This window comes from Eptatretus burgeri, chromosome 1, assembly GCF_056783735.1.
Source record: "Eptatretus burgeri isolate ZD-2024b chromosome 1, Ebu_testis_v1, whole genome shotgun sequence".
Taxonomy (NCBI): domain Eukaryota; kingdom Metazoa; phylum Chordata; class Myxini; order Myxiniformes; family Myxinidae; genus Eptatretus; species Eptatretus burgeri.
In genome coordinates this window covers 42,969,564-42,996,255 of record NC_140961.1, presented here as the reverse complement: position 1 = coordinate 42,996,255, position 26,692 = coordinate 42,969,564, and the positions used below count along the sequence as shown (strand labels likewise).

The 26,692-nt window shown below is 43.4% G+C and overlaps 1 protein-coding gene across 1 annotated transcript in view; it reads right to left on the bottom strand.

Annotated features, from left to right (window-relative positions):
- Positions 1-26,692, bottom strand: part of LOC147034347 (glutamate receptor ionotropic, kainate 2-like) — a 423,936-nt gene that overhangs the window by 173,910 nt on the left and 223,334 nt on the right. Inside the window, exons 6-7 of the mRNA XM_085881293.1 lie at positions 23,817-23,870; positions 13,390-13,557 (exon numbers count right to left, since the gene is read on the bottom strand). Coding sequence (XP_085737419.1) covers positions 13,390-13,557; positions 23,817-23,870 — 222 coding nt within the window. The remainder of the gene's footprint in view (positions 1-13,389; positions 13,558-23,816; positions 23,871-26,692) is intronic.

Genomic DNA, 26,692 nt, shown 5'->3' with positions numbered 1-26,692 from the left:
TTACTCTTTTTTGGTCCTCAAGGTCTTTAAATGCAATTTGCAATAATAAACAAGTACAATTATTGAGTGCTGTGCTACAGCCAATACTATGCAATGGGTCATAGTTGTGATGTGTGAGCCTTGTGGAAAATGAAAGCAAGAGCAGGCAAGTTTAAAAACGTAACCAACAAAGACCGAGAGTCAGACCGACCACAAATATGCCCACCGTTTGGACCCACTGTAAAGCTTTCAGGAAACCTCTCTCTCTGTTCTTTATCTGTTTGAGCCTTCCAAAGATACTTTTTGTGGTTGCAATGCTACTACCATGGTAGTTTAACCCTGAACCTGGACACAAAATATTTTTTATTATGGATCATACTCTTTATGTTGGTGCTGCCAAAGCTGCCGAAGCAGTTCTTGACAAGGGTTATATTGGGTGGTTCGCCATTGTCTTCCCAGCATTGTTTATCCGTACTGGTGAGCTATTCTCCTTTTAAATGCTGAGCGTCAAGCAAGGAAGCAGCATGTACCTTTTTAAAAAGTGTTTGGTTTGACTCGGCCAAGGTTTGAACCACTGTCCTCCCAGACTCGGAGACGATGCTCTTACATCTAACCATGACTCCACCAAGTCTTGTGGACACAATTTAGTATTACATTGGTCTCCCCATCATCGCTGTCATATTGGTCTACCTCCTCATACTCACCGCACCCCAACTACAAATCAATCTCAATGTATCAGCATCCGAGAGAGAATCCCTGCCGAATGCTTCCCCTAGCATGACTGGATCTGTACGCTTGACACGCGCAGTTGGACAATGCAACATCGAGTGAAAATATAATCATTTTGTAGTGTGAGTAAGAACAAATACACCCAAATTCCCTTATCACCCTGCCTTGGGTTTAAAACATCAATTTGTTTCTTATAGCCATTACTCTCAGAGGGAAATGCTCAAGTTCATTGCTAGCAATTGGTGGCTCTGCCACCACTTAGGCCATTGGGTTCTAATTCTGCCAATCCCCTTGGGTCTGGCTGCTGCATCATAACCAAGCAAAGGAATTCCCCAAGCCACATGGCTTTACAGCTTTGTTCCATCTCGCGGTTCCACAAAATAACCTATTTGTGGTCTTCCGGGATGCTGTGTTTAAACAATGAAGCATTCTCAGTTTGGCAGAAACAGGACGGCCTGTCTTTATAGTAGGTTCAGCTGCTACTTTTAGGCATCACTAATTGACAGCCGAACAAACGTCGATAACGTAATACTCCCTTGTGCATGGGTTTATCGATCAGGATGTTACATCAATATTGAGATAAACAGTTTGCTACAAAGAAACACAGGAACTACATATCACAAAATTTAACACTTTCCCACTTCTGGTTTTAAAACTTTGTGGGCCTTCGATTTAGAGTACAGCTTAGCCTTTGTCTGATCATTTGCCTGCCGTAGAACACACGAGCATCAATCACTCGCTAGTCAAGCGTCGTAAAACCAACTCGAGGAAACCCAATAATTCCCGAGATGATCCACTTTGTGATTGGTTCCTGACGTATCAGAATATAAAACTAGTTAAAATGCTTTGACTAGCAGTAGTAGCTCGACAGAATGGCCTGGAATTATGCAAACCTGCCTCTAAGGTGGTTAGCTTGGATTTGAGGTTTGAATCCAGACCCAGCTATAAACTGTGTTCCCGGTGTTTCACAAGCAGGATGATTCATCATTGTGTGTGCCATCCCTTGGCTGGACGTTACTCCGGCCGTCCCATCTGCTGACTATATTTGGTGGACGTTAAAGATCCCAGAATGTCCTTCACGAAGCATAAGCGAGCTATCGCGGGCACCATGAGCAAATTACAAATTCCTGCCCTTACCCGTAGAGGGCATTGAATCAGCGGCACAGCCGTGTCCTCCACCGATGACGCTACCTGCAGGCATGTACTACATATGGAGGAAGAAGAAGAAGAAGACCAGCACTGGGTTTGCGTGATCCCTTTCAAACATCGCTATCAAATGAAACATCAACACAACTAGCGTGTGTGATCTCTCCTGGGGTCACGGAGTTGTTATTCCGTTTGAACAGCGCACTTTCAATGGGGCTAATATATCAATGGAAATGACCATAGCACAGTGCCGGATTAAGCCTCGGCTGACCCAAAGGCACATTTTGAAACTTTAGAGAATGGCCTGAAAATTTTAAATTAGATCTCGGGCTCATGGAAATGGACCCCAGACAAAAGATGAACTGATTCAAGAACAAAATATTTAATACAAAAAAGACAAATATTTAATGTGAAAATAATTTTTGGCCCGAATTTTTGGCTGGCCCGAAGGCACATGCCTTGTCTGCCTAATGGTTAATCCGGCACTGCCAGAGCACCACATTCACCTATCGGCGTGCAACAAATACACTAAGATTCCCCCTTGCCTACTCCAACCCCGACAACCCACTCATTTTCTCCACACATCAATTATAACTCACTTAATCACTGACTGAAGTGTCCACTCCACGATCTGGATTTGTTTCATTAGCTTCAATATCTCTGGGAACAGTAGAGAACATAGAAACAGCGGCTGGCTGCATCAAACGACTATTTCAGCATACACACTATTCTACAGGGCGGCCACAATGTCTCGTCATTCCTTCATGAAAATTGTGGCATTGCCTTTGTGTGCCGAGTGTTCATTCATTTCCTTTTTCCATTTTTTAAAATCAGATTGAGTTAACATAACCATGGGTGATACAAGCAATTATACCATTGAACAACGGATTGGTGCAAGCGTCTGGGTTCACAAACATCCACAATGGAAGAGGTGTGCGTAGACTTCCAGCAACGATTCTGCCAAGAATCTCCCTTTAAAAAGAAACTTCTGCTTTGGGAGCATAAACTCTTTGCAACAAGCAACATAAAAGATATGCCAAGAACTGGAAGGCCATCAACCAGCGGTCAGCAGTGTAAATTGGTTGAACAATCTGTTGCCAGGTCACCAAAAAATCCGACCCATAAACGATCCGCGGAGCGTGAAATACCACGTTCGACGATGCAAAATTACACGAAAGGTTGACCTGAAATTGCACCCATAATCACCCAACGTTCGTTCAAGAGTTATCAGACAAAAATGCTCCAGAAAATGTCCCACAGAACATGGTGGAAAATTATCTGTAATAATGACAATGATGGAGCACAAACGGAGCCACTGCATACAATGCTTGTGAGAAATACTGTAAAATGTGTAATTAAGTAAAAGAGTCCTACAAATGTATGTGGAAAAACTTGTAGAACCCTTCAGTGTTGTCAGCTAATATGATAAAGGGCAATGTCACCATTTTATTTTTTAACAACGGGTGACAGGACATTGTGGCCACCCTGGATGCAGTATCCAGGTAGGCATAGTGAATACATTGTTCATTTTTTGGGGTTTATCCAATAAATACATTTTTCTATTAATTTAAACACCATGTCAGATTTTGTTCATGGGCTATTTGTGAACAGCTTGTGAATAAGCAATGATTTATTACAATTCATAACACGTTTATCCTCTTTTTGTGTTTCCTGGCATTTCTAAGCTGCATCCAATATCGGACTATTATGTGCACGTGTGAAATTGTGCAGATCATGGCCTACACGCCGAGAAGCCTTTCTAAATTAATTTTTCTTGTTTCACCGCAGCTTATTTCCCAGAACAGTTGAGATCCAGAGCAAAGAGTTGAAAGGTTAACAATAAAAATAAATTCTGAGGATGCAAAGAAATACTGTATATCATTTTCATTAGCAGTTGGACAATTGACACTGCCAGGCTCAACCATATACAACTCTGTTTGAACAAGAAAATGTCATATGACCTCAACCTATAATCTGATTGGGCCATTCTTCAGGAATATTTTATACTGCACTAACCTTAGCAAATGCCAACGGACGCTGCTTCAACATAGCAAATGCAAAAGATAACTCCTAGATTAGTAAGATATGAAACCGTCGTGCATTCAGTGCAAAGCAGTTGGCTGTGGGCAATGAATGTAAATTAAAGCTTGTGATTGCTTTTCTTACAAAATAATGAAGAGCGGGTAGACGGAAGCAAAGCCAGCGAGTGTAGGAAAGCACCTGAAATTTCTCCATTAACCATGGTAGGTCAGGTCAGATTAGATCTGTGACTGGCTTTAGGAAACATGTAAACCTGCACTAACTTGTTTCATGGTCGGGTTGTCAGAGATTAAACCGTCTCCCCCACCAAGTTTTCTGGTGAATGGGATGTATGATTATTGACACCCAGCAGGATTAAATACAAAACCTGTCAAAGGGCGGAAGAGCTACTGGTGAGCCAATGGCCATCCATATCTAGTACCAAACTGTGTCTGCGGACGTCCTGCTGCAGTTAGGTGACTTTTTTTTTAGGAGGTTGGTGACAGGATTTACACTCCCGCCACCGTAAAACACTTCATTCCACAAAACGTACCAAAAGCAAAAAGAAATCTGAAAACCCACTCCATGGGAGTACCTCCTGTGCAATTGTCCTTCACAGGGCAGCTCACCAGATGACGGGATTGGGGCAAAGCCATTGGGACCCCCAATCTTTGATGACAGGAGGGAAACAATGGGGGTAACCTTCCAGGGTCAGATTGTGGTAGTGTGTGTCGGGGTGGTGCTGAGGTGTCATCCACCAGATGGCGGTCTCCTTGGTTTAACCTGAGGCAGTGCATTCGGGTGGGTGCCTGGAACGTCCTATCCCTAAGAGAGGATGATCACCTCTCTCTGTTAGCATCTGAGCTCAAGCGTTTGAACATTGAGAACGCAGCACTCGCTCAGGTTCGGAAACCGGATAGTGGCGACATCATGGCAGGTGGTGACACCTACGACTTGTCTGGTCGCTCTGATGGTTACCATGCCAAAGGAGCTGCTATAGCTGTGTTCAATAAGTGGACTCCAATGATAATTGAGGAAATACTTGTCAACGAGCGTACTTTGACACTTAGGATTCGTCACTCCTTGGGTGTCATTTCCCTGGTCTCTGTATGTGCTCCGACTGAAGCGAGTGATCTCACCGTGAAGGACGCATCCTATGCCACGCTCGAGTCTGTGATAGATCATTTCCTCAGGCGAGATACTCCTCTCATCTTGGAGGATTTCAATGCATGGATTGGAACTGATAGGGATGGTTATGAGACATGTATTGGTCCCCATGGGTCTGAAACTGTGTACCAGAATAGCACTAAGTTCCTTGACTTTGCAAGAAGTCATGGACTGAGGGTGGCTGGATCATGGTTTCAGCGCCCACAGGCTTATCGCTGGACTTGGTATTCCAACACCGGCGGTGTGGCAAAAGGGATTGACCATGTACTCGTTGATGGTCACTGGAGGATAACCCAGAACTGCAGGGTCTACCGGAGTGCTCAGTTCCTCAATAATGACCACCGGCTTTTTGGAGCAACTGAAGTTGCACCTTAAATCCAGGAGAATGTTACCATCCCAGCCTAGGTTGGATGTTGGCAAGCTCAAGGATGAGAGGGTAGCTGAGGAGTTTGTGAACAGGCTTGGTGGAGATTTGGGGGGTCTGGGTGGTTTGTGGGATCCTGTAGAGTTGTGGAGTGCCTTCAAGACCACCGTCCTTGCTGTTGCCGGTGGATGTCTTAAAACTCACTGTCGGGCGAAGAAGAATTTTGTCTCTCAAGGGACACTGGATACCATTGACCAGAGTCACAGGGCCAGGCTGAACGGCATAGCTGAGATGTTCAGGCAGCTGAGGCGCAAAACTGTACGTGCACTAAGGGTGGACAAGGAGGCCGATGTGCAAGGAATCTGTGAGGAGGTAGAGCATCACCTGTGGTCAGGTGATTCTCGTTTTGCCTACTGGGAAATTCACTTATTGCGTTCCTCCAAGCAAATCGCTCGATGTACTGCAGTTTGAGCAGAGGGTGGTTGGCTCTTGACAGAGGAGTCTGAAGTGAAGGCCCACTGGGCCGGTTACTTTGAGCGGCTGTACCAGGCTGATCCACCAGCTGTCGAGTTGGATGTCAGGGGTGTTATAATCCTTATTGTTGCTGACCCTCCAATCAACTGTGGTCCACCTTCGTTTTTGTGAATACAGACTGCGGTGCTGGTAATGCCATTATTTGAAAAATAATGCTTGACTTCAATTTTTGCAGTTTTAAATCACCGAGGAGGATTCATTGTTGAACAAGTGCGAGTGGGTCAGCATTTAAATAATTCGAAGGATGGGACACACCAAATGCAAGGGTGTGACTAATCAAAGGAGTCCACTGAAAATGCCCCAGAATGTACTTTTCTATCCATTTATACAATCCCAGGGCATGCATTGCAGAGTATCTTTATCGTCATTCATTCAAACAGATAGAGCTACTAAGCATTGACCTGATGACCTGAATTCTGAAAATACCACACTGTTCGACATTATTTCACTTGGTGTTGATTCTATTTTTACTTTTGATGCCTTTCAACTTTGAATACCTGTGGCTTCCAATGGCTTTCAGTAAGGAGACGGCGACCTACCAAATAAATACAATAGTAAATCTCTCGAGTCGTTCATGAGGGGTTTTCAGAAAGTTTCTTGTCTCACCTATTAAATACGAGCAAACATCACCCATCGCTTCACAAATGGGAATACAAATAGAGGTGAGAGCAAGAGAGGGGGTGGGGGGAGAGTAAGAGAAAGAGAGAGAGAGGGGGAGAGGAGAGAGGCAAGAGAGGGGTTGGAGAGAGAGAGAGAGAGAGGGGTTGGAGAGAGAGAGAGAGAGAGGGGTTGGAGAGAGAGAGAGAGAGCGGGGTTGGAGAGAGAGAGAGAGAGCGGGGTTGGAGAGAGAGAGAACGGGTTGGAGAGAGAGAGAGCGGGGTTGGAGAGAGAGAGAGCGGGGTTGGAGAGAGAGAGAGCGGGGTTGGAGAGAGAGAGAGAGAGAGAGAGAGAGAGAGAGAGAGAGAGAGAGAGAGGGTTGAGAGAGAGAGAGAGAGAGAGAGAGAGAGAGAGAGAGAGAGAGAGAGAGAGAGAGAGAGAGAGAGAGAGAGAGAGAGAGAGAGAGAGAGAGAGAGAGAGAGAGAGAGAGAGAGAGAGAGAGAGAGAGAGAGAGAGAGAGAGAGAGAGAGAGAGAGAGAGAGAGAGAGAGAGAGAGAGAGAGAGAGAGAGAGAGAGAGAGAGAGAGAGAGAGAGAGAGAGAGAGAGAGAGAGAGAGAGAGAGAGAGAGAGAGAGAGAGAGAGAGAGAGAGAGAGAGAGAGAGAGAGAGAGAGAGAGAGAGAGAGAGAGAGAGAGAGAGAGAGAGACAGAGAGAGACAGGGGAGCAGGCCCTTAGCCAGGGCTCAGTATCAAGGGGGGCATATGAACTGGATGGGGGGGCACAATTATTATATTTAATTTTTTTGATAACCCGGTATACTATTGTATTCATGCAGCATTGACACATCTATACTGAGGCTGCCATCGCATACTAACCAAATTGATCTCAGCTAGATTCAATATGTTCTGATGTTTTTAGCCTAAAATTATTCGAATGCAGGAGAGCCGCAACAAACTGGCACATTCACATTGCAAATATTCAATGATTAGACAATTGGCACCAATTCAGGTGCACTTATACAAGGTGTTGTGAAGAATTGGCATTCAAAAATTAATATACCAGAGATACAATGACTAAACGGGGGAGGTTGGCACCAGAATCAGTGCACTTTGAAATAAGATACAGTCGGCTATGACCTGCGATCATCACGTTAAACTATCAACAGCAAATACGACCAGCCTGAAGATACCACAAGGTCCGTATTTAAAGCAGTCAATTACACAGAGGTAAGGTTATGTACAAAGCACTAGATATGGGATATGCAAAGCACCAAACACAACATTTAACTTAAACATCAGAAGTACAAAGCAGCCGAGCACGGCGGGTGCTGACCACAACCACACTGCAACCACAACCACACACGCATCACCAGCAGTCACACACACAATCTGAACTCCTCGTATAGTTTTTATACCGCTGCACTCGTTGTCAGAAGAGCTGCAGGCGACGAGTATCGGTGTGGAATCTTCTGAGGACCTTCTCCTTCCATTCATTCAGGCATTTACGTGTGAGGTCTCTCTCGAAGACCAGCTGTACCAGTTGTGCCTTGCGTGCATTGCGCATGGACCGTCGATGGTCAGTGAAGACATTCCTCAATGTTGAGAATGAGTTTTCACACATGGCAGTGGACGCACCAAATGTTAGTCCAAGTCTCATAGCAGTCACTACACTTGGCATGGCTTCCAGCGTTTTGTGGTATGTTGAGAGGAGTTTTTGTGTTGTCCATCTGTCGTTTGGCTGCTTTTCTGTCTGTGTGCGAATAAACTGCTTTGCAACCACACACTCTGTTTCACTGATGGTTGACTTTGTTAATGTCATGATGTGCTGGAGCAAGTGGGGATCCAAAAACGTGCCATTTTCAGGATTAAAGGCAGCGAGTGAACGGGCGAGTTGTGTGTTCCGCTCACTGAAGCGCTGAGCGATCCCTCCAAGCACAGTGTCAATTGCGCTGTAAAAAACCCTCTGCAGTTCCGTCTTGTCATTGTCGTTGTTTTGTCCTGTAGTCTCCAAAACTACAAACTGTTCCAAGTTCTTATGCATTGTGCGTCTCCGTTTTGGTGGTGCAGGTGTAGAAGTGCGAGCATCATTGGCCTTGTTCCACAGATCAGTGAACTCATCCTCAGAGCGGAGTTTCTTCACGCACTCTGTAGCACTCGCCACCAGTTCCAACCCCGTTAGCAAGTCCATGTCCTCTGCCTGCAAAAGTCTGTTAGGGCTATCTAACAACATCAGCAGTTTTTGTACAAAGATAGCAATGAACATGAAGGCAGGCCCAGAGACTTCCCACAAAAGCCCAATAGCCTCCATCCTCATCTCTGCACCGTAGGCGCGCTCTGCATCAATCTCCAACAGGAAGGATGTGATATCCTTAAAAGATCCTATGATCACAGACACGGTGGCTAAATGTCCCGTCCACCTTTGATCAAGAACTCGTTTTAACTGCTCACCTTTATACTGTGCAGCAACAGTGGGCTTTCTGAAGAATTTGTACAGGCAACAACAAACCTCGAGGAAATCAGTGACGGCTTTCTCTGCTGCCAGTGCGTGGATAACTACCAGATGGAGTTGGTGATTTAAGCAGTGCACATCGGGGATTTCTCATTCCAATATCTCTTGCAACAACTTTTGCACCCCACCTTGCTTCCCAGCCATTACCGAAGCCCCGTCGTACACCTGACTTAATATTTTTGACGTGTCAAGTCCTGTTTATGTCAGCTCTGCAATTATTAGGTCTGTTAATGTTTTTGCATCTCCAACGTCGGGTGTAGCTATTGTGAGGATACACTCTGTTGCTTCATTTGATGCCGATACAAAGCGAATGATGATTGATATGTTCTCACATTCAGTGGGGTCCCTCGTCCCATCCACCTTGATGGTAAACCACGATGTGCCTACTTCTTCCACGATGGCATCCGTCACAACACTACTCAATGTGCAGATCAGTTCATTCTGCATTTCCGGACTAGTATAGCTTGCGTTTCGTGGGATATGCTTTATTATTTCAGCTAGCTCGGTGTCTTTTTTGAGTGTGTAGTTTAAAAGCGAGAGGAAGAGCCCACTGTGCCCATCTGACATATCTTCAAAATTATCAAGGCTCCCTCTAAAAGGTATCTGATTTTCGGCGAGAAATCCCACAACATCTATGAGAGCAGACACATAGTACCGGTTTCTATTTAGCTGGTCAGCATTGAGGAGTGTGGAAATCTCCTTACCACAATCGATGCGCCTCTCATTCTCCTTCCACCTCAAAACACAAGTTAAATGTTCCTTTGAAGTTGCGTGTTTGTGAAACCCCCTGCCTTTCTCAACGGCATGTTTCCAATTCCGGTAGCCTCGCACTGTGAAAGTAGAGTCCACTGGGCCGCGTGCGGTGTTAAACTTCCCACATGGATAGCAGAATGCTGCATCTGTCTGCACACTGTATTCCAGCCATTCATTCGTCTGGTACCACGAGGACACAAACGAGCGACTCTTGTTCTGCAACAGATGGCCGGGGTACCGCTGTAGAACAACTTGATTCGGTCTCTCACTTCCAAGATCATCGGGAAGCGGCTTGACAGTCACACCCGACCCCGAGGCCGCCGCCGAGCGTGGCAAATCGGCTGCCTGCGCTGGGGCTCCAGCCGCAGGGCTGACGTTGCTGGCTTGGCCAGGTTGGCCAGCTTCTGTCGGTATTTCATCGACATGATTGTCTTTTCCTCCTCCTCCTCCTCCAACTCCTCCCACAACATATCTTTCATCATCTTCTTCATTTTCGTCGGTTGCATTTTTTCCTTTTCTGAGCCATTTTCGTATATCCATCATCCACGTCTTTTTCTCCTGCTGCAAGCTAGCGCTCTCCGTGATTCGTACCTCGCGACTCGTGTCACTAATCTCGCGACTCGCAAGATTTGACGGTTGACGGTTTTATTTATTAAATGATCTATCCATCAAAAACAGGTTTTATCTGCATAATTTCAAATGGAAGCACGATTGAAAAACACATATTTTTCATTTTTATTATAAAATTACTTTTGTAAGATGGAGGGTTGACGGGTTGTGAAGGTCACGTGGTGCACATGCACTTCATCTTTAATAATGTAAATTTATGTCTTTTCCTTAATCGTATTATCATATTATGACTATATTACATTTATACATAACTTACAACCAATCAGGTAACCTGCTCAATAGGGTCTCCATATCGAATACGCTGATTGGCTATTCCTTAAAACTAAATGATCCACGATATATATAACCACCCACAACACGACATTCGACACGAGGTCTTGGCTGCTGGCATTGGTGCTTGTGTTATTATCTTTTATCTTGTGATCTTGGACTGTATTGTCTTGCCAATTGCTTTTGGAGATGCGCTGGGAAGCGCACACTTATCTCTTGACTGTTATTCAAAGAAGGATATTATTAAAGAACAGTTTATCCAAGAAGGCCTTATTATTCACCACGTTGAACATCTAGAATAAGGGTTTTAGTTCACACAGGTGAACTCTTAAACAGCAAGTTCACAGTGGGCGCTAGTCCTTAAACACTAAGTTGTTCACAGGGTGCAACAGGGCATAAATGGGTGGCGTAAAAGTGGGGGGCATTGCACCCAAATTCCCCCCCCCTAGCGACGGGCCTGGAGGGGAGAGAGAGAGAGGGGAGAGAGAGAAGAGAGAGGGGAGAGAGAGGGGAGAGAGGGGAAGCGGGGAGAGAGAGAGAGAGAGAGAGAGAGAGAGAGAGAGAGAGAGAGAGAGAGAGAGAGAGAGAGAGAGAGAGAGAGAGAGAGAGAGAGAGAGAGAGAGAGAGAGAGCGAGAGAGGAGAGAGAGGGGAGAGAGAGTGGAAGGGGGAGCGAGAGAGGGGGAGAGAGGGGAAGGGGGGAGGGGAGAGAGGGAAGGTGGGAGAGAACAGAGAGAGAGAGAGAGAGAGGGGAGGGGGAGAGAACAGAGAGAGAGAGAGAGAGAGGGCAGAGAGAGAGAGAGAGAGGAGAAAGAGGAGAGAGAGTGGAAGGGGGAGCGAGAGAGGGGAGAGAGAGGGGAAGGGGGAGGGGAGAGAGAGGGGAAGGGGGAGGGGAGAGAGAGGGGAAGGTGGGAGAGAACAGAGAGAGAGAAGAGAGAGGGGAGGGGAGAGAACAGAGAGAGAAGAGAGAGAGAGTGGAGGAAGAGAGAGGGGAGAGAGGAGAGAGAGGAGAGAGAGAGAGAGAGAGGAGAGAGAGGAGAGAGAGGAGAGAGAGGAGAGAGAGGAGAGAGAGAGGAGAGAGAGGAGAGAGAGGAGAGAGAGAGAGAGAGAGGAGAGAGAGGGAGAGAGAGGAGAGGGAGGAGAGGGAGGAGAGGGAGGAGAGGGAGGAGGGAGGGAGGAGAGGGAGGAGAGGGAGGAGAGGGAGGAGAGAGAGGAGAGAGAGGAGAGAGAGGAGAGAGAGGGAGAGAGAGGGGAGAGAGAGGAGAGAGAGAGAGAGAGAGAGAGAGAGGAGAGAGGAGAGAGAGGAGAGAGGGGAGAGAGAGGAGAGAGAGGGGAGAGAGAGGAGAGAGAGGAGAGAGAGGAGAGAGAGGGAGAGAGAGAGGAGAGAGAGGAGAGAGAGAGAGAGAGAAAGAGAGAGAGAGGAGAAGAGAGGAGAGAGAAGAGAGAGGGGAGAGAGGGGAGAGAGAGGAGGGAGAGGAGGGAGAGGAGAGAGAGGAGAGAGAGGAGAGAGAGGAGAGAGAGGAGAGAGAGGAGAGAGAGGAGAGAGAGGAGAGAGAGAGAGAGAGAACAGAGAAGAAGGAGGTGGGAGCAAGAAGGGGTGGGGGAGGAGGAAAGGGGAGCAAGGATGTGGGTGGAGCGAGGAAGGGGAAGGGGACGATGAAAATGGGGGAAGAGTTTAAATTAACTTGTAAAAATTTCTAAAAACAAGTTTGCATTTTCTCACTCTGTGGTATTTTGTGCAGATTTGCAACAATTTTTTTCAATTTAATACATTTTATATTCAGGCTATAACACAATAAAATGCGACATCTATATATTACTAAAACTCTTATTATATATATATATATATATATATATATATATATATATATATATATATATATATATATATACATACATAATATATATGTTGTGTACATACATATATAAATATACATATATATGTATGTATGTGTGTTCCCAAAATACAGCCAAAAGGGCACACAATAGCATAAATATTTGAGGGCCATCTTACTCACCATTCGCCTGCAATGTGCAGTATCAAGTTTCGTTCAAATTGGGCAACGAAAAAAATTATTAAAAATTCAATTCCCGATTCAGTCAAGTACTCTTCGGGAGAATTTGATCATTGCAAACAATCTCAGCGGTATAGTTCGCTGGAGCTACCTTTTTTTTCTTGAAATGATTTTTTTCATCAACCGCTGTCACAACAGGAACCCAATGGGTTCATGGGTCGCCTAGTACTTCCTGAATGCACTGTATATCCTGTAGCATATCAAGTATTGACAGATATAAAAAGATGTACAAGGGGATTCTGGGGCCTTTACATTGGATTCACTCATCATGGTAATGCTGAACAAATGATGCTTGCAATACCAGAATGGATGACGCACATAATTCATTTTTTTTTAAATAGAAACAAATCAGTAAAAACAATCAAAATAAATTATTAAAACGTATTAAAAACAACGATTCACATCCGTCATCAATACCCTTCTTCTCCCTGTATTAAGCACCAAGTGTGCACCATTCTAAAGTCCCACCACAATCACTTCCCATTTCCATGCGTATGGCACAGATGGCCCCCAATTATTTTTGCAAAGGACTATTAAAATGAAGTGAAATAAAGAAGATTCAGTTTTGGATATTCAAAGTCCCAAATAAGTAAAAAGTTAAATGTAAATCTGCAAACTCACTGTCATGTTTCCAAGCACGCCAGAATTGGAACGGGAAGAGGTCAAACTCTCCATGGCCCAGCGTTCCTTGATGAACATCACATGAGGACGGTCTAAACTCATTAGACGGAAACCTGTGATGTTTACTCCACTGTAACGGTACTGGTTCAGATCAAGAGTAAAAAGATCCTGTGGGAGAGTAGGAAAGGGTCATCAGAGCTTGGTGAGAAAGGTTTACAAGTAAATAGAGAAAACCTGGACTTACCTGGAATATCCTATCTCTAAGGTTAGGGTTTAATGGATGGTTTTATAATGATCAACTTATTAATGTGGCAAAATGTACCATACATAGTTTTGTTTAGTTTGGTAAAATGTGTTGATATGAATACTCATTTGTATGTACATTTGTTGCATATGTTTATTCTCATTTGTATGTGGCATGTGGCTAAGGGTTTGCATCATTGCTGGGAGTGTGGCTGTGCTACTGATGCAGTGCTCCCTGTCGGTTAGAGCAGGAATTTGGAATTTGTTCAAGGTGTCGGTGAGAGCTCACATACTCTTCGTGAAGGACACCATGGGATCTTTATTGTCCACCAACTAATGCTGGCAGACGGGGCACCCAGTTTAACGTCCATACGAGGGATGGCACACATTGGTGTATCACCCTGCCTGTGCAACACCAGAGTGGCAATTTATAGCTGGGCCAAGATTCACATCCATGATAGGATCAAAACATTAACAAGTATCATCAATTATTTCTCAATGTTGGAGCATCGATTTAGCACTGGGTATAAAAGTGCAAGAGATGATCTGGTACAACACCAACAGATATCTGTGTTGTGAGATTTCTGCTAAGATTTCACCTCTTCCTTTAGCCGAGACATCTGGAGAGAGACAGAGCAGAGACAGAGACAGGAGAGAGACAGGAGAGAGACAGGAGAGAGAGAGGAGAGAGAGAGGAGAGAGAGAGGAGAGAGAGAGAGGAGAGAGAGAGAGGAGAGAGAGAGAGGAGAGAGAGAGAGGAGAGAGGAGAGAGGAGAGAGAGAGAGAGAGAGAGAGAGAGAGAGAGAGAGAGAGAGAGAGAGAGAGAGAGAGAGAGAGAGAGAGAGAGAGAGAGAGAGAGAGAGAGAGAGAGAGAGAGAGAGAGAGAGAGAGAGAGAGAGAGAGAGAGAGAGAGAGAGAGAGAGAGAGAGAGAGAGAGAGAGAGAGAGAGAGAGAGAGAGAGAGAGAGAGAGAGAGAGAGAGAGAGAGAGAGAGAGAGAGAGAGAGAGAGAGAGAGAGAGAGAGAGAGAGAGAGAGAGAGAGAGAGAGAGAGAGAGAGAGAGAGAGAGAGAGAGAGAGAGAGAGAGAGAGAGAGAGAGAGAGAGAGAGAGAGAGAGAGAGAGAGAGAGAGAGAGAGAGAGAGAGAGAGAGAGAGAGAGAGAGAGAGAGAGAGAGAGAGAGAGAGAGAGAGAGAGAGAGAGAGAGAGAGAGAGAGAGAGAGAGAGAGAGAGAGAGAGAGAGAGAGAGAGAGAGAGAGAGAGAGAGAGAGAGAGAGAGAGAGAGAGAGAGAGAGAGAGAGAGAGAGAGAGAGAGAGAGAGAGAGAGAGAGAGAGAGAGAGAGAGAGAGAGAGAGAGAGAGAGAGAGAGAGAGAGAGAGAGAGAGAGAGACAGAGAGAGAGACAGAGAGAGAGAGAGAGAGAGAGAGAGAGAGAGAGAGAGAGAGAGAGAGAGAGAGAGAGAGAGAGAGAGAGAGAGAGAGAGAGAGAGAGAGAGAGAAGCCCTCTGATTCAGCATCCTCATGAGAGATGCAAAGGCTAATGAAAGTCCTTGAGTTCGCAATGTCCTTCAAAGGGAAACATGTAGAGTGCTGAATACAAATCCCGTTGTGAATGTGCGAAGGCTATCATGGTCGAGTATCTCCTTTGAATATGAAGAGTTTCAGCCAGCTCATGGCATCACTATGCCACAGAGTGTGACGGACTGTCTTCGATAGGTTAATAAGGTACTTCTCCAGAAATTAAAAAATATGCAACAAATGGCATATAATATGCCCACGTGGTACGTCCTAATGTTATCGTAAGACATGGCACAGTGGCTGATTGATTGACAGTGATAATTTGGTCGTGTCCTGACGTTCACATTTAAAGTACAATGAGCAAGAAATCATTCAGGGTCTTGTTCAAACAAAAAAAAAATCCTCTCTGACTTGAAAAAAGTGAAATGTTTCGTTGCTTTCACCGGTTCTTGTAACTTCAGTTGGCTGCACAGGCTGTATGATAAACCTTTATAATGCTTAGACAGTACATAATAATGTGAAGGACAATGTGTGTCCTCATGAAGTAGTGTGTGACCTCAAAAAAGAAAAGTGTGCCCATGCGGAGCAGAATGTGCCCTCGAGGTAAGACCGTAACAGTGTGTCATTGTGGAGGATTCTCTACCCTCGTATAACGCTCTCTACCAAATGTCCTTCCGTACATCTCTGAGTGTGCTGAACCAGCGTCTTGAGGATGGCTTCACCTCTAAAAAAAACGTTTTGACTCTTTTAATGTCCAAGTATCGAGTCTCATAAAAGAGCAGAGGGCAATGGATCAACAGACAAAATGTGGCACCAGCACAAGGATAAGAATTTGGAGGAGAAGGGTGATAACAGGATAGCAGTAAGTGTAGTAAAGCTCAGTTGTGGAACTATGAGGGACCAAGAGGTCATGGTGGGCTGTGAAATTGAAATGCTGCATGGAAGAGTTTGCAACAATGGACTCAGGAAGACAGTTACAGATAAAGAAAAGAGTAGTATAAATGAATGGAGGTGAGCGTTGAGAGTTTCTCGCAGAACTCGTATGACCTGGAGGGGCAGGGGTTGAGTGGAGAGATGAGAGGGCAGGCAGAGCAAGACCAAAAGAGAGCTGATTAAAAAAAGACATGACAAGGCTCACAATCTGTCTATGGTGAGCAAAAAGCACATCCTGAGTGTTCCCCTTCTGACAGGAGATTCCAACGACATAAAGGGCATTCAATTCCAAGGCCTCAAAAGGATGCAACATGAGAAGCAGCAGGAGCATCAATCCACAATGCGGAGCGACATTCCAAGCAACAGCACCAAAATAATGTCATTGATGTATATTACAGCTGAAGGCTTTGTACATTGTTAGAAGCTTAAGACGGCAGATTAAAAACCTGACCACTACAAACAATCCCAAGGTGGTGAACATCTTCGTAGATCCTGCTCGGAGATAGGATCTACCCAAGACTGGTGAAATTCAAAAGCTTCAAAGAATATATTTCTCCAGGAGGTTGAACACAGAAGTAAATTGTGAGGTTTTCCTGCCGAACCCTTATGGAGGGAAGTAAGAATATCGGTCTTCCTTCAGTCTTGATTGCAGAAAATGACATATTCCAGATGACTGACCAGTTGCTAATTTTCTCAATATTGGCAAAGAGGGATGCTTCCATAACCTGGCTGGTGGAGGGGTGCAGAACTATCGTAAACAGTCACGTTGTATGCAAAGTGAAGTTATGGATTATTCCAGTGACAAAAATGTCTGATTTATGGTAAGAACAGGATTTGTCCCTGGACATTACCTTGAAGTACACCGGCCTTTATAGTTAGAGCATGAGACAGTATTTCATCCAAAGCAACCCACTTATTGTGAAAACACAGGAAATATGACAGGCAGTCTCGACGGAAACTTTAGACACCATTAGATGACAGTTTGGAAATCAAGGTAGGCTGCCAGACAAAATAAAATGTGCAAGAGATGTGCGGTGAGATAGCCCTGACCTCTTGTTCAATTTTGAAAGGATCCATCCGCTGTTGATGCAGAAGAAACAGCATCTCCCAGATGGAATGACCTTGGAAGCCAAATTGATGGTCTGAGATTGGAGAGTTAGAGAGAGGACATCCAGTTATAGATATTCTGATGCAGTTATAGATATTGCATTGTACTTTGCTTACAATGAGGAGAAGGCTGACCAATTTATAGTTCAGAGGTTCAATATGGGCACCTTTTAATAATGTAGGCAGGCGGCCCTTGGAAAATGACCTGGAAGAGAGCAGAGAAAGGAAAGTACACAATGCAGATGAGCAGTTGTTGAGTCTGAGAACTCTGAGACCATCAGGACCAGTAACATTGGAGAAATTAAAGAAATCTAAAAATTTCACAATGTTGGTAGGAGGAAAGTTTTAATACTATTTTCAGTCAGGAAGAGAGACATTAAGAACCTCAGCCTTTTTGCCTTTTCTGAAGCGTGTGCTCCAGCTGTGATGACCATAGTGACAGTGCATTGGAGAAACCATGGAAGATGCACCAAACTCCCCGCTCAAGTTCCTCCTCACTGTTACAGTGAATCAATGGCTTCTGACACATCCATGATTTGGTGAAGGTGGGAAAGAAAAGAGCTCCAACAACTTTTCAACTTCCCCTTTGTCCGTGTCGGTGTCTGTGTCTGTAGGCATGTTCATGTTTTGCATTTTGTTTCTTATAAACTACAGTGCAGTCGAGTTATCATTCAGATTTTTCTGTTCTGTGTAATTAATGGTTACAACTGTGTGTTGATGGGTTAAAAGATCACCTGTATAACCCTGAGGCGAACAGACAAGGACGTGTGTAGTGGTTATATTAATTAGTTGATCTTTACTTGATATGTTTATCTGAGTATTCTGGTGTGTACCATTTATCACTGAACCTGAAGTATGTTGAGACACAGGAAAAATTATTTTTGTGTACTGGCTCGGCTCAGACACCTTGATCTGTACATGTCTGTCCGCAACTATAAAAAGGCGAATTACTAAATTGGGGTAAAATGTAGTCATCTCAACTGAAATAGGTCAAGCCACTCAGTCGTTCTTGCCGATTGGATGGCAATGACACCGTCATTAAGACCATTCGGGGCTGTATCACGGCCCCGGCTTGAGAGAGGATTAATCAGCAGAATGATCATTTGACAGGCTTGCCACAGCCCCCTCGAGGTTACGGCAATAAGTGTAAGATGAAATTCAACCTCACTTATAAAGTTGAACATAAAGGTGCACTTAGTCTGACATTTAGTTCTCGGAAGTGATAGATGAAGCGAACTTCCATAATGTTCACAAAACCTCAATCACACAATCCTCCTTATGGTAATGAAAGGAAGTCAGTTATTTGTTGAATAGTTTCAGTTAGATTCTTTTCTTTCTTTTTCAGGATCTAAGACTCAGAATGAAACTGACACACACACACACACACACACACACACACACACACACACACACACACACACACACACACACACACACACACACACACACACACACACACACACACGACAACACAGGACTGTTAATAGATGAAATAAACATAGATACTGAGCTTAGAGGAGGTGCTGTCACTTCCTGGAGCTGACCGCTAACCTCCCAGACTTTGAACCGCTGACCTCCCAGACTCGCAGCGGACGCTCTTACAATTACACCACAGAGTCTGGTGGGGGTTGTTTTTTATTATTATTATTTTTTTCTTCCTCTTTCCTATTCCACTTAATTTATCTCCAAACATGAAACATGTTCCACAATCACATGTGCAGTAACCCATATGATTAGCATATACTTTCCGGTATGTAAAGAAGAACTGCTAGAAGTGAAGACTTTCCCACCCCACACAAGTCTATTGGGCAATACCGATTTAGTAGAAGCATCCATTTTCAATTATTCCATTTGTCTTTTTCAGTAAGGCCTTTGTCACATTTGGCACGGCGGCTGTAGGGTCGACAAAATCTATGGCCACTAGCAATTATAGGGTGGCCGCAGTATTTCCACGGTCACACAATGTAGCAGTCACGTTTTTCATTTTCGGGGTGCCGCACGGCGTATTTAGAAATTGTGGAGACCGAAAGCGTGGGGGTGCCGTATGGTCTTTGATTTGATGTCGCACGGTGACCTTAGGGCGTCCCTGTGGCGGCCATAGAATTTTCAAGGCAGACGCAAGGTAGCCTCAAGGTGCCCGCAAGGCGACCACAGGGGGGCCCTAAGGCAAACGTGCGGCCAGACGGACGGTAACGAGTGGGTATATATACCAGTTCTTTTTTTTACTGAAATAAAAATATAACAGTTTGGAATATACCAGTATATATATATATATATATATATATATATATATATATATATATATATATATATATATATATATATATATATATATATATAACTGAATATACTATAACTATAATACATATAACTGAATATACCAGTTCGGAGTATAGGCAAACACCTATACTCCGATCTCTAGCGGTAGCGCACGGTCGACGCAGACTGCCATGGAGGCCGTACGTAGGACCCACGGTGGGCGTCGGGGAACCGTGCATCGACCCTGCGTTGCCCGCAGGTAGTCACACAGACCGCAAGGCCACCGTACGTTGAACACCGGGACGCCTTAGGACTACCCTACGGCGACCGTGTTGATAGTGCGGCCGCCATAATTTTTGGGGGGTTGACAAAATTCATTTTTCATTGATAAGAGCCTACGGCAGCCGCACGAATAATGCAAGCCCACTGTACACCCTACGTACGGTAGACGTGGAACACATCTACGTCACAGCTTGACTTGTCGAATTGCAACGGCCAACGTAGAAATGAAAAAAGGTATAACTCCGCGCTATAATTCCACGGCGACCCCGACTGCCTGTAAAAGATAGCCATACGGCGTAGGGCCACCCTGAGGCCACCTCAGAAACTACGCGGCGTCCGCACGTTTCTGTCAATTCGGGGGGGGGGGGGTACGGCCGCCGTATCCTAGCCGTAGAGCAAATGTGACTTAGGCTGAACTTACTAACATCATTGTGCAATAGTCTTCTTCATGCAAATGCTTGCTTACCCTGGCTTTTCACAAATTGCCGGAACTGACATCTACACAGGTACACAGTTTCGCTTTCCATGACAACACCAGCATAATGACTGGTTTTTCAACTGCTTTGTGATTATTTGCATTGTGACACATAAACTGGGTTTTTTAACCTTTGGAATCGAGTTTGCCATGTCAATTTAGCACTGATTATTATCAGTGGCAAAAACCTGATTTCTCTGAATTCCTGCTGAAGCATCCAATTCCCATAACATTTTGGCTCGTCCGCACCTCTGTAATTTCGCCTGATGGTTTGTGTATGAATTATTATCGACAATCCATAAATGTAGGCAGGTCTGGAAGTGATTAGGCAAGCTAAGAGGTAGATATAAAGGTGGTTGGATAGGTTCGAGCCAAGAGAGCTGAAAAAGGTAAATTAAGAACGAACCATTATATAATATGCTAAAGCTAGGAGAATCAAATATTGGTGAGAAGGTAACTCAACCCATCCCCCACCCACTCTTTCTCCACACCCATCACCACAAAATAAACATAACGATAAATTTTGTTCATATATCATGTTACTCTACATATATGTGTCAACATAGCCACTATATTTTTCATACCAGCACATATTTCTTCTCCCGGCAGTGGACCTGGCTGTGTTAACCACATTAGATGATGAAAAACGACTTCATCTGAAAATAAAACCTTGGTCTTACTTATGAGACCAAACTTAAATTACATTTAGGTAAGTGAAAGGAACTTTATTGTGCACATCCCAATAAGGGCTGAAATGCTAGTAGGGATAATAATATAGAACTCTCTTGCAAGCTGTCATATGCAACAGAAGCACAACCAGCTCCTCTGAATAAATCAAACACCCTCTTTCAAAAACGATGTAGCACCTCATAAAAAAATTCCATGTCTGTGAAACATTAAAATACAGAGAGTAGGTGGCATTGCCTTATTTAATGAATTCACTGGATTTAAATCCATGTGATTAACACCTATTTCTCAGCAATAAAAAAACAAAAAAAAACATCAAGGGAGAACATTTTGCATCAGCTGATGAGGGTTCACTCGGGTTCACTTCCCTTATCTGCCAAGTTGAAAACGATTGAAAAGGAAGAATTCTATGCTTACATTAAGATAGTCATCAGTGACACAAAGACATTTGAAATAATGTTTTATGAATTAGCTGTCAGCATTTCAAATGTGATTTCAATTTGACCTGGATTTTCATTATAACTAAACTGGTTTTCAAGCATGCAGCCATGAAATAAAAGGCAGAGTGGGGATGAGGGAAAGGGGGGGGGGAGAGGGGGGAATGGAGGAAATAGTTGATTGGTAATCTTTTAAATGCCTTAATTTAGAAAACTTATTTGATAGATTTGGAAAAGAAAGCTGGCAATGCGGTAGCTCAGGAGGCATGCTTAAGGGTTTGCAGGTTATTTGTTGGTTTTGAAAATCTGTTTATGCATACTGTCTCTAATGCATGTGACCAATGAGTTTGAGAAAGATGGCTGATCGTTCATAAAGTAAAGGTCAATAAACTTGAGTGTGTATCCCAGTGCACTTTGTCACGTGCTCGCCATATCTGATATGTTGATTTGTTGACAAACAAAGGAATTAAAAAAACAAAAACTCTCCATTTCCATTCAGGTCATTTATGGCATTGTTAAAATTTTTCATGATTTGGAATCTTCAACTACATCTTTAAAATGAAGCGGGAATGGGGGGGAAAAAAAGCTACTGTTAGTGCCCATTGTAATGTTTCTTCAAAATTGCGATGAATTTGCTTGATTTGTTCACAGGTGATGCTTCACATGGAATCATTGGCTGCATGGATTGTTGATTCTTCTTGATGAAATAGATGGCTAAAACTATTTCACAAAAACGGGTGTAGTAACAATCTTCCAGAGGCTGTGCTATTCAACTCTTTACACTTATCCAACTAAAATATTCCAGTTTTGTATTTTCATTAATTTTCTGAAACTTGTGGAATTGTTTTTCATTTGGAAGTTCTGGGATATGATATGTGAATAAAGGTGAAAAAACCTGATTGAATGTAATTCAATTCCCAGCTATAAGGCAACAAAAGGTGAAAATTTTGAAAGGGTGTGTACACTTTCTATCGGCACTGTAAGTATATATATCTTATAATACCAAGCTTGCACACTAAAAACTCGGCTCGCCGTCACAGGATCCCTATGAAATTGCTGTGGTACTTAGCGGACATGCCGACAATGTTTGGGAAGTCTTGGCGTTCCATAGTACCACTTGCATTTTGCACAATGCGTATTTTTGTCATTCCCCGTGTACGGTCTGTCGTCTGCTACCAGCTTTGTTGTACTGCTATCCCGTGCATATGCACGGGTATCGCTCGTGTATATATATATATATATATATATATATATATATATATATATATATATATATATATATATATATATATATATATATCCCTCTGTTTGACTCAGCCTGTCATCCTTCCAAGATCGACAAAATTAGTACCAGCTTTCTGGGATGATTGAGCCATTCGAGTATCCTATGGTGGAGTGGTGACCCATCCAGAATTGTGCCCAATGGACAAGGAGACTGCTTCGGCAGCACCGATGCTCTGTACGGAGTATGGTCCCAATGGCATGGAATCACTCTCTTGATCCCTCTCTCTCCTTTTTGCCTGTACATCTATTGCCTTGCTTATTGTGTTTAATTGCCCCACTTTCCCACCATCAGTTCATACCCTCTGACACTTTGATATTTGATCGGTGGTGTGAAGACAAAAAAATAAAAAAGAGAGCAGATAAGAGAAGAGAGATTCTCGAGTTAACCAAATAGTTAGCAGCGAGAGAGCGAGAGAGCGAGAGAGCGAGAGAGCGAGAGAGATTTGGAGAGTGTGGTAGTATGGATAATGTGCCTTTTATTCTTTTCCCTAAATCTGCACAAAACATTCTGACAAGCACAGAGTGTGGATGCAGGGTTACGCATTGAATAACAAAATTCGTTTATGTTTTTTTCCAAACAAAGTGTGGGCTGTGTCCCAAGTACGATACAGGCAATCATCATCATACTGTGCTGGCAGTCATTTGTGAATTTCAACAATCTCAATGTTTTCTTCGAGCAGAAATTTTTTAGTTTTTCAATGTTTCATCCTCTTGTGTTACCCAACTTACTACCACCTTGATTTCCAGCACATTTATTGAAGTGGGGAAGTCGTGGTAATGTGTATTGATTATGGATAATATAAACACACATTCCCTCCAAAAATATTAATTTACATTCACATTGTTCCAGATTTTACATATTTATCAATGCAAATCATGGTGTTTCGTCAACAACATCCTCTACATTACTACACCTTTTACAATTTAAGCTTCACCTCAAATTTGAACTGAACTTTGTATCAAAATATTGTTGCAAATGTTGTGATGGAGTTTTTGAGTGGAGGTGGCAGAGTTATCTCAGATAATGTTCATAGAATCTCAAAGGACAAAAAAATCTGGAAAAAGTTTGATAAGATGAAGGACAGTCAGCATGGATGTATGATCAGTCAGCATGGATGTATGCTCAGCAAATGTACGTCTTGAACACGTAAGCAATTTTAAGGAACTAGTGTTTTAAGTAGTGCTCTGGTTGTGCTGTTGCCTTTACCAGGGTTGTGAATATGTAGTGGTAATATTCTGTCATCATTCCGGTGGAGAGGGCCTGAAAAGACAGTGGAATGATCATGGTGTTGTCATCATGAAAAAAAACAAGAGTTAATAAAGGAAGATTGTTAAGTGTTTATCTTGGTGGTTAAAAACTCTGCCAATTTCATCTGTACCTTGGAGCTAACAAAACACCATCAATAACAAAGTAATAGGTCCATTGGTGAGCATATAAATCAATGAGACTGGTTTTAAAGCTTCGTTTTCACCTGTTCACCTACCCACCCAAACCCAAACCAAATGTTCATAAATTCAATACAAATTCCTCTCTTACAATCATAATCGATTCAGTCTTTTCCACACGCTAATACATCCAACACTATTATAACTTCTGTTATGCCTGGTGTTGGCTAAATGGTGAGGATGGTAAGCTTAGGATCCTTGGATCCTGAGTCCAAATCCCACTCGGCTGTTGAATTAATACCAGGTAGGGTTGACTCTGCCTGTCATTCTTCCGAGGTTGGCAAAATGAGTGCCAACTTGCTGGTATCCTGTGTGGTGACCCATCCAGGATTGTGCCCAATAACAAAGGAGACTGCTTTGGCAGCACCAACGCTCTGCACAGAGTATGGTCCCCATGGATGGATAACTTCTGTGTTATAATAACAAAGTTACAGTCTAACTACATTTTAAAGTGCACTTTGTGTAGAATGTATTGTTAATTGTCTGCCATCGTTCCAGTGGAGAGGATGTTAGTGAATGTAAAAGCTTGGTCGGGTATGATGGCACAGTGGTGAGGAGAGGAGGCTGGTACCCTTGATGTTGAGGTTTTAATTTGGCTGAAGGCCACAGTATTAAAGATTTGGACTCTAAGTTTCTGGAAGAATGGCCTTGTTTTTATCAGAATGGTGATTTTTTTGCATGGAAGTCTGTTGTTATCAGAAATATTAAAATAAATAAAAATCAGCTGGCTCCCTCATACCCTTCATGATTACAAGGGAGACCCATCAGTTTCAACCCTGATCTGTCATGCTTGTGCTTGCAGTCCACACACAGTGGTTGACCTTTGGGGAAACTTGCGATGAGACCCAAACACCTCCCTTGAAAAGGTAGCAATGCCCTGCAACAATCCTCAAAGTTTTTTTTTTATAATTCCCTTTAAAGTTCAAATTTATCTTTAAACAGAGAAACAGCCATATAAACAACAGTTTACTTTCCAATCAGTTTACTTGTCTCATATAATTTTACCTTTTATGCAATTTGAAAGTATCACCATTCAGCTGCATACTTGAAACATTCATGCAATTTTCCTCTTGAAAATAAAACACGTTTTATTGAATTTGATAGAAATTTCATCCCGATCCACACCGTGATCTTTTCTGTCTTCATTCACCTTCCCCAAATCCACCTCTTTCTGGGTTTCCAGATTAGCGGATTTCCCCCTATTCCCTCATCCTCCTCTTCATGTTTTTTTAAATTCTAATTTGTTACATTTTTTTTTAATCTTTTTATTTGTTGTTCCATTAAGTTTTTTTTCTTCTTCCTCAGTTTTCGATTTCACTTTTGTGATTGAAAGGTTGCAGCTACATCCATCTTGTTCACCTCCAATGTCCTCCCATTGTCTCATTCTTCTGTAAGTGCTTTATTCCTCCAACTCTCCCTCTATTTGTCCCACTCCCCTACTGTTGGGCATGTCGCTTCGTACCTCACCCCTCTTATTACCTCTGCCACCAAAGGTGAAGGAGGTTATGTTTTCACCCCTCTGTCTGTTTCTTTGTCTGTTTGTCTGTCTGTATGCAGGATATCTAAAAAAAGTTGTGGAATCTGGATGAAATTTGGTGGGCAGGTTGGGTGTGTGACAAGGACGAACTGATTAGATTTTGGTGAAGATCCGAATCCGGATCCAGATCCGATCATTTTTTAAGTGATTCTTCACCATTGAGAGAAAGGGCCAAAAGCGATATACAGCACAATATCTCAAAAAATGTATTGGGCCGATATGTTCTCATGGATCAGGCATTACGTGGCGGAGGTATGCGATCTACCCAGTGCCCTTCTAGTTTTCATTCTGTTACATCCTGGTCCGTTCTGTGTTTCTAGCTCCTCCAAAAGCCTAGATTCTCGATACATATGTAGTGCATACAAAAAGTTTCCAGTGTGTTGTTTGGCAATACTGGCAGGTTAGCCTAGACCTAGAGGTATGCACACTCACCTCTGAGCTTTCGAACCTGGGTTTGAATCTCAGGCCAGCTATAAACCATTATTCTGAAGTTTTGCATGCAGTGTGAAGCATCAATATGTGTGCCATCCATCAGAAGAACATTCATCTGGAGGACCCATCTGCCAGCATAGGTCAGTGTTAGACATTGAAGATCCCACAGTGTCTTTCATGAAGAATACATATAATAAGTTATCGCCGGCACCCTGAACAAATTTAGAAATACCTGCCCTAAGTGAGAGGCGGCCCTGCATCAGTAGAACAGCTATGCTCCCAGCAATGACATAAACCCACAGCCATGTGTTGCACATGTATGGATGACTTTTGCAAACAACTCTGTAATTTATTCATTTATTTCTCCCATCTGTGAAATAATATCCTTGGCACAGTCAAACCTCCCTACTCCCTAGAGTTCTTTAACTTGGCCGCTCACCTTCCTCCAATCGCAACAGCCACGTCCATCAATGTTTGTTCTATCCTGTAGAGATCTGTATGTTTTTGTTTGTCCCAAGTATACCTGTTCTCCACCATCATGATGTCAGAGTGTGAGCTTCAATTTATGGTTCATTCTTTCAAACAGGAATGCATGAGAAGGAAAGAGAGATGATGAAAGGATTAAAGATACAAAGTGGTGTGAAGACAAAGCAAGAAAGAAAAAAAAA